Genomic DNA, 15,624 nt, shown 5'->3' on the forward strand with positions numbered 1-15,624 from the left:
ATAGGATAGCATCCATGGAAAACATAGGTGTTTGACTGGGAAACACATTTAATGTTTGGGTAACCTTAGTTACGCTGCAAGACGAGTTCACCCTACCTACCCTGAGGCCTACAGCAAGGCAATGCTGTCTGCAATGGTAACCTATTTAGGGCCCTATAGGGCTCTGGGCAAAAGTAGTGCACTTTGTTGGGAATAATGCACCATCTGAGAAAGAAGCAGTCAAAGACAGGCTCTCCATCCATCCGGCATAACAGTGACATCTAGTGGAGAGACAGTGAATAACCCCCCCCATTCCTCATTCAATTGAGTTGGTGTCAGCAGTGAGGTTGACGGGAGGGCAGCCAGCCAAGAATCCGTCTTTGTGCTTTACACAAAAGGTCCTGCAACAGATGGCCAAGATATCATCTGTATCTTCCAGGCTACTTTCCATCAACTTCATTCACATAACTTTTTGCAGAGTCTTTCTGCAATCATATGCAGTTTCTTTACAATACTTTGACCTTTTCATTGCCACTGCAGTTGTTGTGCTTTACTACTCATTTCAGCGTGTGAATGCTGCTGTACAGAAATACCAGCAGGTTCAATGCGATACTAAACACCTATGTTCAATACCAGCAGGTTCAATGCGATACTAAACACCTATGTTCAATACCAGCAGGTTCAATGCGTGCCATCAGTATCCTATTTGGAGCCCTGTGGCCTACCGATAATAAGTCAATACGACATTAGGCTTTGACTTAGCAAAAAGGTCTGACTTTATTTGTTTAGCATATGCTTGTTAAATTCATACAAAATGTAAACAGTACAAGTTCGTTCCACAAAACCTTCCACAATGTACAAAATATTTACAAAGTTTGAATGATAAAATATTAAAAACAAATAAAAACATAATTTAGTCAATGCTGATTTACTTATGATAGAAAAAGTTATTTAGACAAACTCTACTTAGGCCAGACTCAGTGATGTGAAACTAATTGAACAAGGTGTGTACCTAGAACAAACTTCCCTAATATCAGTGTTACAAACAATGGTGACTAGAAAAATAGTATTAACACCCAATCCGTACCCAGTGATAGGATACATGACCCTGTGATTTAGCAACATTTCTAAAGGAATGCAAAATGTGCCATTATAATTACGTTTCCTTTTAAAAGAGGGAGCATCTTATTCCCAAAATCCCTAAGTGGCACTATACTGCACATGTCATAAAATAAAATGTGTTTAAAAGACTAAGAAACATGGATAACCATTCATACAAGAAAGCATAGGAATATCCACAACACTTTTTCAGGAATATTCTCGATAAAATAAGGAATACAATGCTGTTGTTTTTTTGTTTATGGGCATGCCTGGGCTCCTACTATTAAAGTATCTCAGAGTAGTGCTGATCTAAAATCAGTTTCGCCTTAAGGGGTGGGGGCTGATCTTAGATCAACACTCCTAAACTGAGCCACTTTATAAATAGGGGCCGTGGAGAATCGTATCCGATGCCTCTATGCCTATCATTGTTCTGTGTTGGTCACACACTGGTTTCAGCGATGCAGTGGGTCCGCGGAGCTTCGAGGGGGAAAGACTGCTCTCTGCTGCCACCTGGTGGGCCCATTTTGAGATGAGTGATCTCCTGCAGTAGCTCCACGTTCCCAACCCTCCATTGACGATACCTCTGTGCAGTAAGAAGGGGATCTGCCAGCACGTGATCTATAGCCAACAGGTCGGCTTCTTTTGCCTATTGAATATATAAATCAGACTAAGGTGTTGAAAAGACATGTAGAGCTGTTCACATTTCAACAGGAAATAATGTAGGTGCATCTAAGGGTATTGTAGCCAGGGAATATCAGCAAACGAAAAAACTTCCATGTTCATGGGTTTGATTGACAAACTATGAGAGATTGGGGTTGTGGGGAGCTACTACCTGAAACTAGTCCAACAGAAATGCTCATTTACACTTTGTTTGAAAAATAAAATAAATGTCGTGCCCTACTGAACATGACCCTGTTCTAGTAAGCAGAAAGCTCATCGACCCAGAATGAAGCGACTCACCTTTAAAGTGCTGTTGAGGGTCCTAACCAGATGCAGCTTCTCATTGACTCTGTCATTTTTGCAGCGTTGAATGAATGACGCTCTGAAGTCCCTCTTCAGTTCTCCAGATGGAGATAGTCTGGCATGCTTCAGATGGATGTACAGTGCCTCCATTTCATCAGATGTGCCCTCTAAAAATCATGATAATAATAAATCAAGATTTGGCATACAAATATGCCATCATTTACATGTTATCATTCAAAATAATTTCATAAGAACAAACAGGCAGTATAGAGGTGTGGGTGTTAACTAGGCTACTATGCCATCTTTTGTGTCAATCCAGGATAATGAGATGATGTGGTGTCAATCCAGGATAATGAGATGATGTGGTGTCAATCCAGGATAATGAGATGATGTGGTGTCAATCCAGGATAATGAGATGATGTGGTGTCAATCCAGGATAATGAGATGATGTGGTGTCAATCCAGGATAATGAGATGATGTGGTGTCAATCCAGGATAATGAGATGATGTGGTGTCGATACAGAGAAGCTAACAGTTTACCCTCCTTTCCTCCCTGGACCTCAGCCCCCGGTCCATCCTCCTCTTCCAGTCTGAAGGGGTGGAGGGGAGCACCCTGTCCCACTGCCCTCTCTGGAGAAGGGGCATCCAGCCAGGACTCCGTGCTCTCTGAAGTCACAATGCTGTCAGGGGCAGACATGGGGTCAATGGAGTGACATGGGGACGAGGTGGAGCAAGATGGGGGGACATCTCCCTGGGTAGAGCGAGAACAGAGAACAACATTCACACTGGGTTAACATGAGGCTTTATTGTCTTATCTACAGCAACAGACACAGAGTCTAAACACTAGCACAAAGTAGCATCAATGCTGAACAATCTTCATACATACAAAGCAGTATAATGGGACAGAGCACTCACATTAACAGAGTCTATGGTCAGCTGCTCAGAGTCGAAAGCGTCAGATGTCTCCAGTGACTCAACCTCCTCTTGGTCGCTCTCCTCACTGTAGCACTCTAGACAAACGCACGCACGCCAATGGATTGATGCAAATAATCATATCCCTCTGACAGGTAGACATAGTTGCCATTTAATAGAGCTTTTTGGGAAAGCCTTTCCATCTACCAGAAGACAGTTTGGTCTATCATTACCATCACGATATTGTTCCTGTTCCTTAATTGCTTGACACCTGGACGTTTTACTTCATATTATGTCTTCTTCCCTTGCTTCAAAGTAGCCTATAACCAAAATCCGACCACAGAAACGTGGAGGAAATCGTTTTTTCTAAAGACTTACTCATATGCATTCTCCTGTTGTATTGGTTCTTTCAACTTTATTTTATTGTCTATCAGCCAAAGGCATTATCCTAGTCACAGTAGCAACTCATGAAAGTTGTTGCATCTTTAAATCCCGCCCTTTCCTAAATTTTCAACGGATATTTCGATTTCTGTCCATTAAACCGCTCGCTTTGTGCGGTGCGCATTTTAGAAGGGCGTTTTCCCGCAATTGCATTTCGGGAACTTTCACGCGTAGGCCTAGCGCCGTGTGTACATTGCTGCGCCTAAATGTGAAGGAATAGTTTATCAACATGTTAAGCTAAACATTCTGATCTGTTCCATCAACCCTATTAATTGACATGGTTTATACTTCCACTACACTACTTTGATGCGCATCAATGGAGATTAAGAAATGTGTACACGCAATGCCCACTGAAAAATAAGTGGGTATACCCTCCACTACACCAATGGTGTTCCCCTCTATCGTTCGCCTAGCTTATTTCTGGCTTTCCCCATCAAGAAAACAAACAAAACAATTGAATAAAAAAATATCCATGTAATGTCTTGAGTCCATTACCCCCAGTGTTCCTCTCTGACGACTCGTCCAGTGTAGCAGCCGCTGCTGCTGCTGACAGTTTAGACAGCCACCTGTAACATTGAGAAGCCATGACTGAAAAACACTAATACCTGACCAGTACGGCCAATGTTTTATGTACTTAAGAGGCAAATGTCCTCTTTGCACATGCTTCCTCAAATAGCTTGTAGCTTCCTGAAATAGCTTCAGGATGGGTAACTGTAATGGCATTTTAATATGGCCCCATGAGACCAAATGAAGCTGAGATTATATACAATAAGATTAAACTTTTACACCATTTAAACAGTACACAAAAAGTCGTTCACATAAATAGGCTATATTTTCAAAGTGTCAGCCCACATCCGCTACCAGTAAGTGTTCCTTTTGACATCAGCGTTACACAAACACAGATAGAACAACGAGCCAGATATTTCACTGGATGTATAAATATGAAGCATCTGCTTGGCGTTTCCACTCACTACCAAATATGGTAGTGAGAGGAAGCCCACTGGTGGGCAGTGGGAGAATATAAAATTAGATAGATTTTGTAGAGAAATGCTATTTCTTATGCAGGTGACCAAACTATTGTTGATAAAGGTCTACAACTCAAAGTAGAGCCTGTGGGGTCCCCTACAGGATAGCTCCCGCATTACACTAATGGCCAAAACCAGCGCACACACACATAATCTCCTTTGTAGCTGAACATTGTGCCCGAAGAGGATTCTACGATGACGGACAGACAACTGAGCCAATGGCGGAAGACTACAGACTACACCCCAGCTGAACCAATCCAAAGATCCGATCTTCCAGAATCAACCTACTTCCTATTCTATATATTAGTGGTGTACTGATTGTAACGGTCTCTTCTTCGTCTGCAGTTCCGTACGAACCAGCGGGAGAGCCGTAATTACGCTGTTCTAGATATCTTCACTCTGAATAAACTGTAGCTTGTCATACAATTTACCACCTTGTCTGAATCGATCCTTGACCGACTCGCCCGTCTACATATCCAATTTCTAACAATTTTGGCCTACATTTTGCGAATGTTGTCATCATTAAACATTTGATCTCAATACAGTTTTATGTCCCCAAATTAACATATGTTATGAACAGAGTGGACTAAGTTTTGTAGACCTTAGCCTTTGCCAAAGTTTTTTTTTTTTTTAACATTGTTTAGGAGTGCAAAGTCAAATTGAGTTATTGCACACCGCATTTCATAGAGTAGGCGTTCCCTAACGGAAATATGCAGATATATGCTAGAAGCGGCCAATAGGATCTCGCTAGCTCGTGCTTGGCTCTGCAGACCTCCTTGCTTGTTCTGCCCACTATAACTCATCTGTTCCCATTGGAAACGACAGGCTGTGTTCTGTCTTGGTTTAGTTATAAAAAAAAATGGCACAAATAGGCTACAATCTCCTGGCCTGCCTCCATTGCCCTCCTCTTTTACATACTCACTTGTTCATCTCTCTCAGACTGTCGGCGGCAAAGTAGAGTGTCACAACCTGTGGATGGCTGGCCTTCATAGCACTGAATGAGATCAGGCAAAACAACATAGCCGTCAGATCAACAAATACTACATTAAGTGTTTTGAGTGTAAACATGTGAAAAATGCTCTAGAAATACTATTCTTATTATTACTACGACAGGATAGGACACTAAAGGAGAGAGCGGAACACTGCTCTGTGTGTTAAGAGAGAGAGTTATTTTTGGAAGGAAGCTAAAGTGAAACCACAAAATGGGGTCACCAGCAGACGGGCAGTTATCTTATGCATGCGTTCATACCGTAAAGAACAAAAGAAACATGGTTTAGGGTTGATGACTTACACAGACGAAAGAAGGCTACATGTGATAATACAGAACACAGTGTGAAATATACCGTCAATGGACAGCAAGGAAGAGTTACTGTAAAAAGACTACATTTGAGCTCGACTTGCAAAAGCTCAGCAATTTCCTGTGACCGTGTGGTGTGTAGCCCACACTACTCGGGTTTCCAACAGGCCAAATGGAAACTTTAAATTAGAAAAACCTTACTGCTTTTTCTTGCACTCTGTTGCTTGGTCGACAGTGAAGTTTGTAAGGTGGATGTATCCTTCTGCTTTCTCAGCCTACACACCAAGAGGTGACAGAGAGAGAAACAACAATAACATGCATAATTGATTACGATCATGTGACAAGACGATAGTTAATAAATATGGTTGGTTAGAGGAACATTGTCCGGGAGAGTAGTACACATTACTGTTTTAATATTTACAGTTGAAGTCAGAAGTTTGCATATGTTTAGGTTGGAGTCATTAAAACTCGTTTTTCAACCACTCCACAAATTTCTTGTTAACAAACTATAGTTTTGGCAAGTCGGTTAGGACATCTACCTTGTGCATGATTTCACTTATAATTCACTATATCCCAATTCCAGTGGGTCAGAAGTTTATATACAGTAAATTGACTGTGCCTTTAAACAGATTGGAAAATTCCTGAAAATGATGTCATGGCTTTAGAAGCTTCTGAGAGGCTAATTTACATAATTTGAGTCAATTGGAGGTGAACCTGTGGATGTATTTCAAGGCCTACCTTCAAACTCAGTGCCTCTTTGCTTGACATCATGGGAAAATCAAAAGAAATCAGCCAAGACCCCAGAAAAAATGGTTCATCCTTGGGAGCAATTTCCAAACACCTGAAGGTACCACGTTCATCTGTACAAACAATAGTACACAAGTATAAACATCATGGGACCAAGCAGCCGTCATACCGCTCAGGAAGGAGACGCGTTCTGTCTCCTAGAGATGAACGTACTTTGGTGCGAAATGTGCAAATCGATCCCAGAACAGCAGCAAAGGACCTTGTGAAGATGCTGAAGGAAACAGGTACAAATGTATCTATATCCACAGTAAAACGAGTCCTATATATCGACAAAACCTGAAAGGCCGTTCAGCAAGGAAGAAGCCACTGCTCCAAAACTGCCATAAAAAAGCCAGACTACGGTTTGCAACTGCACATTGGGACAAAGATTGTACTTTTTGGAGAAATGTCCTCTGGTCTGATTAAACAAAAATAGAACTGTTTGGCCATAATGACCATCGTTCTGTTTGGAGGAAAAAGGGGGATGCTTGCAAGCCGAAGAACACCATCCCAACTGTGGGGGGTGGCAGCATCATGTTGTGGGGGTGCTTTGCTGCAGGAGGGACTGGTGCACTTCACAAAATAGATGGCATCATGAGGAAGGAAAATTATGTGGATATATTGAAGCAACATCTCAAGACATCAGTCAGGAAGTTAAAGCTTGGTCGCAAATGGCCTTCCAAATGGACAATGACCCCAAGCATACTTCCAAAGTTGTGGCAAAATGGCTTAAGGACAAAAGTCAAGGTATTGGAGTGGCCATCACAAAGCCCTGACCTAAAACCTATAGAAAATGTGTGGGCAGAACTGAAAAAGCGTGTGTGAGCAAGGAGGCCTACAAACCTGACTCAGTTACACCAGCTCTGTCAGAAGGAATGGGCCAAAATTCACCCAACTTATTGTGGGAAACTTGTGGAAGGCTACCTGAAACATTTGACTCAGGTTAAACAATTTAAAGGCAATGCTACCAAATACTAATTGTGTATGTAAACTTCTGACCCACTGGGAATGAGATGAAAGAAACAAAAGCTGAAATAAATCATATTCTCTACTATTATTCTGACATTTCACATTAAAATGAAATGGTAATCCTAACTGACCTAAGACGAGGCATTTTTACTAGGATTAAATGTCAGGAATTGTGAAAAACTGAGTTTAAATTAACTTGGCTCATGTGTATGTAAACTTACGACTTCAACTGTACCAACACGTACGCTACGGTCACAATACGCAGGACTCCTTATGGTCCCTAGAATTTTTAAGCAAACAGCTGGAGGCAGGGCTTTCTCCTATAGGGCTCCACTTGTTTTGGAATGGTCTGTCTGTCTGTGAGAGACGCAGGCTCGGTCTTGAACTTTAAATCTTTATTGAAGACTCATCTCTTCTCAAGGTCATATGATCAACTCTCTCTCTCTACCGCACCTGTTTTCTCGACCTCTGAATACTCAGCTATGAAAAGCCAGCTGACATTTACTCCTGAGGTGCTGACCTGTTGCACCCTCGAAAACCCTGTGATTATTATTATTTGACCCTGCTGGTCATCTATGAACGCTTGAACATCTTGGCCATGTACTGTTATAATCTCCACCCGGCACAGCCAGAAGAGGACTGGCCACCCATCAGAGCCTGGTTCCTCTCTAGGTTTGTTCCTAGGTTCCTGCCATTTTAGGGAGTTTTTCCTAGCCACCGTGCTTCTACATTTGCATTGCTTGCGGTTTGGGGTTTTAGGCTGGGTTTCTGTGTAGCACTTTGTGACATCGGGCGATGTAAAAAGGGTTTTATAAATACATTTGATTGAATATGAGCATACATTTTTGTATACCCTAAACCAGAGATGGTCAACTTTGATGGGGCTGGGACAAAAAATGGAACTCATCATGAGGGGCCTCCGTACCTTGCGAGCAAAGCAGCCCCCCTCATTACACCAAAGTTTTAGAGTTCATTAGCTGCAATTCCTCACGTTGCCATTGGGTGTAAAGAAAATGTGGCTGTTTTAAAGCAAATTTGCTGCAATTCTACATATTTTGATGATAACTGATGATCAATGGGCCCCACCCCGGTCGGTAATTCGACCATGCTTACTACAAGTTTAGATCGCTGGACACTAGACTTATTTAACAATCTAAAAATATTTAGCTGACCTGGGGTAATTGAGTGACTGCTGACACACAACTAAATGTCTAAATAGCACCTTGTGTATTCTATTATTCTAACTGAACAGTAAGTTATTTTTTATTTATTTTTAAATTGGTCCGTAGGCCTACAAAATTGGGGCCGCCGCCAGTTCCCCATTCCTGCCCTAAACTAAAGCATTTTGAGATTTAGCTAATAAAATGTTTCCAGTCCCAACACAACATAACAGTAACACATATTAGAACACAACAACCCAACAACAGATCAGCAAAACGACATGTTGGATTAGATTAGAACAACTCCGGGACAGTTGTGCTAATCTAATCTAACACAACACAGATCGACAGCTTAGATTAGCACAACTCAACATCCTAAAAACAACAAAGATTAGATTAGCACAACGGGATAACACAACACTAGGACTTACCGTTTGACCAGTGTACCAGTACATAGAGATCTTTTTCAGAACAAACCAGTACTTCTTCCATTTTGTTCCCAGGAAGCCCTTGCTCTCCTTCTTCTTGTAGAGCCAGCCCTGGTAGTCCACCTGACCCAGCTCCTTCAAAGACACCTTGCGACGGCTCATCACAGAATCACCTATGGTAAGCCTACCTATGGGACCTACAGACAGACAGAGTCAGGCACTGCAACATTAGCTACAGTACAGGCAGACAGGACGACTACGTCCTTAAGAGTATATTACTCTTTGTTATTTGTAACCTTGTGAGCAGGTCATCTAGACCTTTGGTTGAGGCAGTGAGGCAGGCAAGTATTGTTTTCTTCAACACTTTACCATTAAGTAGCCCTTTGTATTCCACATTTGGCAAACTAGGAAAAGCCCATGTTAAATAATGGAATCTGTACATTGTAATGTAATCTAATAGGTTGAGAGGTGTTGATCCTACCCTTTCTAGAACGTCTAGCTATCTTACCTCCAAACACTGTCCTGAAGGTACTGTACGGCACCAGGTGAGTTTGATCCAGAGAGAAGAGATATCCTATTACAGCAGCATGTCACCAGCATGCTGGAGCCATCAGGCACAACAGCTCATACAGACTCTCAGAATGACAAGAGGATGTACATGAAGAGCATACCCTTCCTTAATGTTGCCCAACCAAGTATAGCCTACATGTAGGGCTTTGTACAGTCCAACAGTTACAAACACCCCTCCTGCTGCTGTCACCACCAACCACTAGTCACAGATAAAACAGCATCCTGTTTCACATGGCAATAGCATGTTGGTCTTGCTCTCCAAAATGTAGTGACATGGGTTTACAAAATGATATACATGTTAAGCATTTATCAACCCAAATATGTTTTAGTGGTTTGATCAAACTACATGCAAGAGATCAAATGAAGACATTAGCCCACTAGTAGGCACAAATGGAAGTGAGAGGAGCTGACTGCAAATGTTAATTGGGGTTAGTACTGCATGAGGGCACGTTTCACCTTCAAATTCATCGCGGCAGGTTGGACAAACGCTATTCCTAAATTTTAGACACCGCCCTGTGTACTATCTACTTGTATTCGGCTACAGATTGAAAATACCTTTACTCAAATAAGAAAATCACAATCATGAACCTTCATTTTGCAGTCTAGATTTCCAGGTAGCATGTAATTTAATATGAAGGCAGTGTGTTAGATATAATTTAGAAAGTGTCTGACGAGGATAACAATTCCACGCATAAAAAAAGGTTCAATTAAACACGGATACTTTAACGTCGGTACTTCTGAGTAATGATTGGCTGAATGAATTAGATCAGACGAGAAACAACTTTTACACAACGCCTCCTCAACCTGTAACAAACTTTTAAACTTTTGAAAAAGTGCATTATCCAACCCATCAGACGAAGAAAGCTACTCTACAGATGCTTTGAAAGCATTGTGTTCTTCGTGAAGAGACAGCAATTGCATGAAAATACACAATTTTAGCATCAAGAAGCGTTTTCTGCTGCTGCCCTTGCTACTGATGATGAACGATTTCCGGTCATTATTCTTAATTTTCTATTTGGTTCAACATTTCTCCGTTTCCACTAGTGACCACAGCCACAAAGTCCAAATTGGCTTTAGCAAAAAAAAGTTTAAAAACAAAAATGTGCTTTTCGGTCTTAATTTAAGGTTAAGGTTAGCAGTGTGGTTGGTTTAAGGTTAAGGTTTAAAAAACATTTTTTAAACGAAAAACTGTACAAATGGGCGGAGTTTGACTTTGTGGCTGTGGTAACTAGTGACAACCGTTTCCTCCGTGACATGCATGATATATGCTGTTCTGTCATCCGCCACTGAAAGTCGCCGTAGTTCTTAAAGTCTGCATACTTTAGGCAACAAATTAATGCAGGCTGAAAACAACTTGATAGTTCCTTCAGAACAACTAGGCCAGGGGTGCTCAAGTACTATTTGAGAAAGTCCGGTCGCAGACATTTTCTTAGGTGGCAAAAGTCCGGATGTATAATGTAATTTTTCAGCGTAGTAACAAACCTCCACTTCGCAACCCATGCCCCTCTTGTTGGTGGAGAGAATATGTTGCTGTTTTAAAGCAAATTTCCCGCAATTCTACACATTTTGCATGGGGCAGATATTTTTGTTGTTTTTAAGCAAATTTCCTACAATTCTATGCATTCTTCCATGTCTAATGTGTGTTTATATGGTACCAACAATAATAAAATAAAACAATTCTTCTTATTTTTTATTATTATTATTATTTTTCCGCCAGTTGAGTATGGAGGACCTGGGCCTTAATCTTTAGGCATATGATCATATTACATCACATGCATTACTCTCATAAAATACTTTATCTGGGATTTGTTCTCCAATTCACAACTAAACCTCTTTCCAGACATGTCTGTCTGACCTGCGTAGTGTGTACCAGTGAGTTAGTATGCCTAAATCCTACATTCCAATCTGATTGTGAAATGCCATGTAGGGCAGGCTATAGTCCTTTCTGTGATCAAACAGTAACAGAGCTTTAACCAACTGGGCACACACTGGTTGAATCAACGTTGTTTCTACGTAATTTCAATGAAATTACGTTGAACCAGCATGGAATAGACGTCGAATTGACATCTGTACCTAATGGGAAGCTATGTCAAAGTCTGCCTCATGATCGGTCTGCATTAAAAACCTTTTTGAAGTTCTGCAATATGTTATAATTATGTTTTCAAATGGCAATCAGATCATTATTTCTAAGTAATTATTGTTGAGATAAGAAAGAACAAACAAGAAAGAAGCAACCAAAAGTGAAATTGCACCTTTTCATTATAGTTTAGAAAATGTTGAAACTATCACAGAGGTATTCATATTGCAAAGCACTTGAAAAGTATTGTGAGTTGCGACAACAACGAGACAGCCTATAGCGAGGTCAGAGACCTGGCCATGTGGTGCCAGGACAACAACCTCTCCCTCAATGTGATCAAGACAAAGGAAATGATTGTGGACAACAGGTAAAAGAGAACCGAGCACGCCCCCATTCTCATCGACGGGGCTGCAGTGGAGCAGGTTGAGAGCTTCAAGTTCCTTGGGGTCTACATCGACAACAAGGTCCAACATGGTCCAAGCACACCATGACAGTCGTGAAGCGGGCACGACAAAACCTATTCCCCCTCAGGAGACTGAAAAGATTTTGCATGGGTCCTCAGATCCTCAAAAGGTTCTACAGCTGCACCATCGAGAACATCCAGAATGGTTGCATCACTGGCTGGTATGGCAACTGCTCGGCCTCCGACCGCGAGGCACTACAGAGGGTAGTGTGAACGGCCCAGTACATCACTGGAGCCAAGCTTCCTGCCATCCAGGAGCTCTATACCAGGGGAAGGAAGGCCTTACAAATTGTCAAAGACTCCAGCCACCCTAGTCATAGACTGTTCAGTCTGCTACCACACGTCAAGTGGTACCGGAGCGACAAGTCTAGATCCAAGAGGCTTCTAAACAGCTTCTATCCCGAAGTCATAAGACTCCTGAACATCTAGTTAAATGGCCACCCAGACTATTTGCATTGCCCCCCCCCTTCCCGCTCCACACCACTGCAACTCTCTGTTGTCATCTATGCATAGTCACTTTAATGAACTCTACCTACATGTACATACTACCTCAACTAACCGGTGCCCCTGCACATTGACTCTGTACAAGCACCCCCCTGTATATATTGTTATTTTTTACTGCTGCTTTTTTCTATTTTATTATTGGAATGAAGACACTGATTTCCTCCTTTAATACAAGCTTCACAGCTCTTGCATATGTTCAGTATGTATGGTTAGTGTTATCTGTATCTGCACTATCTGTGTCTCAGTGTCTTCCTGGTCATGACATCATGTTATAGTTTCACATTGAATCATACCTGTTTTATTGAAGACCAGTTAGTGAGATAAAGTAGTTACACTTTTTTGAAATGTTACCTGAACTTCACAAAAATATTCACTCACTCACTCACTTACTCACACACAAACACACTATTTGTAACAGCACCGGATCAAGGGTTTTCATAAGGTAGCTTCAAGAAAGGCCAACTCTGGCAGTTATGTCCATCGCATAGTAACATGAAACACTATGAAAAGAAGCACATGATCTCAAATAAAATGATAGGCTTTAATTATATCTATATATCAACTCATGAAATGAAATACAAAATAAAACGGTACAAAAATCAAATCAACTTCTTAAAATGATTTTAAACGTATGTACAAGAAATCTGTACAGACACAAACTAAATAACTTAACAATTTACACATAGGACAGTTCAACTACAGAAGCAAGGCTAATGTTCCCTAAACCTGAATGATAGTCCTTCTCTTGATTAGGAAAATGAGCAGAAACAGAAACCTTCTTGTCATTTTCTCCAACTCCTCCACGAAACATTCTGAATCTGTCAGCATATTGAATCTAAACCAGGTCTGTCATGCCAAGGAGTTGAAATGTAGCGAGAGATCCAACCAAATGGTCTACCCCTAGGCTATGTGGCGTTGAAATTAAGCGAAGCTTCCAAAAGCTGTTTTAGTGTTCCAAGTTCCAACAGAACGTTCCAGGTATGGTAGGTGTTAGTCAGAATACTGAGTGGAGAAACCATACCACTGTTAGATTATAGCAAGGTAAAGGCAGTGGGGGCGACACACGTTCCACTGTCCACAAGGTCGAGGCACTCGTCAATGACTCAACAGCCTGAGGCGGGCTAGCCAGCCCCCCAAGATCGAAGAGGGTTCAGACGGAGGGCGTTTGGGAGTAGCAGCAGCACTAGGGGTCATAATTGTAGCAGGGACGTTTTTCGACGATGCCTCCTGGTAGGGGATGGTGGCGCTGTTGTGCAGGTCAGCATTTATGAAGCACTGGGAGCCCCGGATGTGGTCGACGCCACGGACCAGCTGGCCAGATCGACCCTCCAGGGGTCTGTAGGGTAGGGGGAAGAACGAGGCCTCCTCAGAGATGGTGGCGATGCGTTCGTTACTCAGGTATCTGTGCAGGATGTCCTCTCCTGCAAGAGTAGAATAGAATAGGACTTCATTGTCCATCCAAGAACATCATCACCATGCAAGAACCATATATAAGACAGGAATCTCAGCATGGGGCTGGCATATACTGTAGATGCATAACTAGAGCTAGAAACTAGAGTTTTTCCTGACTGTACTCTGACCAGTAAAACCTTTGTGCCTACTTACACTGGTACATGTATATATACTCATCGAACACACATGATATACTCATAGACATACACAAACGAACACACTTGTCTCACAACATCCGCCGAACCATCGCTGTTTAAGAATAAGTGAGTCTAAGAAGAAGTTGCGGCCAAAATCAACATTGGTTATGCTGGGGCTTACCCCAAAGTTAATGAACAATGACTTAAGAATTTAAGGCATGCAATCCGAGTCTGCCTCTGTTTGTTCTGCAGTGTAAATGAGCTTGTGAAATGGTCCTTCTGATAACAGTGGATTTGCCTCAGTTAGGTTCCGTCCCAAATGGCACCCTATTCCTTATATTGTCCACTACTTTTGACCGGGGCCCAAATCAAAAGTAGTGCACTATATAGGGTGCCATTTGGGATGCAGATGGCACCCAGTGCTATAGATGTAGCAGGTGTACCTTTTCTCCCTTGGGGCCAGGGTCTGGAGGATGAATCAGACATGCCCAAACACGAGTCTACAGGCATGGACAGGGGCCGTGGTTTACCTGTAAAGAGTTAAAATATCAATCTTTTCAATGATTATCAATCTTTACTGTGATTAATCTGGGTAAAAGTGTGATTGTGTGTGTGTGCACTGACCCTGTGTGTGTGTGTGTGTGTGTTTGTTTGTGCGTGTGTGTATGTTAGGGTACTGACCCCGTCTGGATGTCCGTTGTCTCAGGCGGGCTACTGGGGCTGGTTGGAGGTTGGGCTCAGGAGGGGGGCAGACTCTGATCTTGTTGTCATAGTCTGCAATGGTGAAGCGCCGTCTGCCCTCATCCAGGAAGGAGTTTGGAGACTGTGAACCCTTCGGTCTCAGTTTGACATTGGCTGTAGGCTTCTCATCTCTGTGATGAGAGGAAAAGAAGAAACAACATCAATGTCAGCTAACAGAGTAGTATCCAGCTAACAGAGCAGTATCCAGCTAACAGAGCAGTATCCAGCTAACAGAGCAGTATCCAGCTAACAGAGCAGTATCCAGCTAACAGAGAAGTATCCAGCTAACAGATCAGTATCCAGCTAACAGATCAGTATCCAGCTAACAGAGCAGTATCCAGCTAACAGAGCAGTATCCAGCTAACAGAGCAGTATCCAGCTACCAGCTAACAGAGCAGTATCCAGCTAACAGAGCAGTATCCAGCTAACAGATCAGTATCCAGCTAACAGAGCAGTATCCAGCTACCAGCTAACAGAGCAGTATCCAGCTAACAGAGCAGTATCCAGCTAACAGAGCAGTATCCAGCTACCAGCTAACAGAGCAGTATCCAGCTAACAGAGCAGTATCCAGCTACCAGCTAACAGAGCAGTATCCAGCTACCAGCTAACAGAGCAGTATC

General features: G+C 42.2%; 2 protein-coding genes across 5 annotated transcripts in view; both read right to left on the reverse strand.

Annotated features, from left to right (window-relative positions):
• Positions 1-731: 731 nt before the first annotated feature.
• Positions 732-10,609, reverse strand: LOC109900607 (interactor protein for cytohesin exchange factors 1). Of its 2 annotated transcripts, XM_020496305.2 has the most exons (9): positions 9,569-10,609; positions 9,064-9,257; positions 5,919-5,992; positions 5,343-5,414; positions 3,891-3,961; positions 2,958-3,052; positions 2,583-2,793; positions 2,041-2,210; positions 732-1,726 (listed from the first exon to the last, which is right to left on the reverse strand). In XM_020496305.2, the coding sequence occupies exons 2-9, from the start codon at positions 9,220-9,222 to the stop codon at positions 1,520-1,522; spliced, it is 1,059 nt and encodes a 352-aa protein (XP_020351894.1). In that variant the 5' UTR covers positions 9,223-9,257; positions 9,569-10,609; the 3' UTR covers positions 732-1,519. The 2 variants fall into 2 exon arrangements, with proteins under 2 accessions (XP_020351894.1, XP_020351895.1); XM_020496306.2 differs by lacking the exons at positions 9,064-9,257; positions 9,569-10,609 and adding an exon at positions 6,456-6,507.
• A 2,347-nt stretch (positions 10,610-12,956) lies between these two features.
• LOC109900608 (connector enhancer of kinase suppressor of ras 3) overlaps positions 12,957-15,624 on the reverse strand; it is a 40,210-nt gene continuing 37,542 nt past the window's right edge. For all 3 annotated transcript variants that reach the window (XM_031836997.1, XM_031836996.1, XM_031836998.1), the window contains 3 exons: positions 14,945-15,135; positions 14,707-14,793; positions 12,957-14,095 (listed from right to left, as the gene is read on the reverse strand). In XM_031836997.1, the coding sequence (XP_031692857.1) occupies positions 13,770-14,095; positions 14,707-14,793; positions 14,945-15,135 (604 nt within the window). In that variant the 3' untranslated portion in view covers positions 12,957-13,769. The remainder of the gene's footprint in view (positions 14,096-14,706; positions 14,794-14,944; positions 15,136-15,624) is intronic.

Source organism: Oncorhynchus kisutch, linkage group LG12, assembly GCF_002021735.2.
Source record: "Oncorhynchus kisutch isolate 150728-3 linkage group LG12, Okis_V2, whole genome shotgun sequence".
Taxonomy (NCBI): Eukaryota; Metazoa; Chordata; class Actinopteri; order Salmoniformes; family Salmonidae; genus Oncorhynchus; species Oncorhynchus kisutch.

Excerpts from the sequence above, each read along its gene's own strand:
- LOC109900607 (XM_020496305.2), bottom strand. The coding sequence starts at position 9,222 with ATGAGCCGTCGCAAGGTGTCTTTGAAGGAGCTGGGTCAGGTGGACTAC. Across the intron at positions 2,211-2,582 it reads GGTCCAGGGAGGAAAGGAGG|AGGGCACATCTGATGAAATG; the intron begins GTAAACTGTTAG and ends CATGATTTTTAG. Across the intron at positions 1,727-2,040 it reads CCCTCAACAGCACTTTAAAG|GCAAAAGAAGCCGACCTGTT; the intron begins GTGAGTCGCTTC and ends TATATTCAATAG.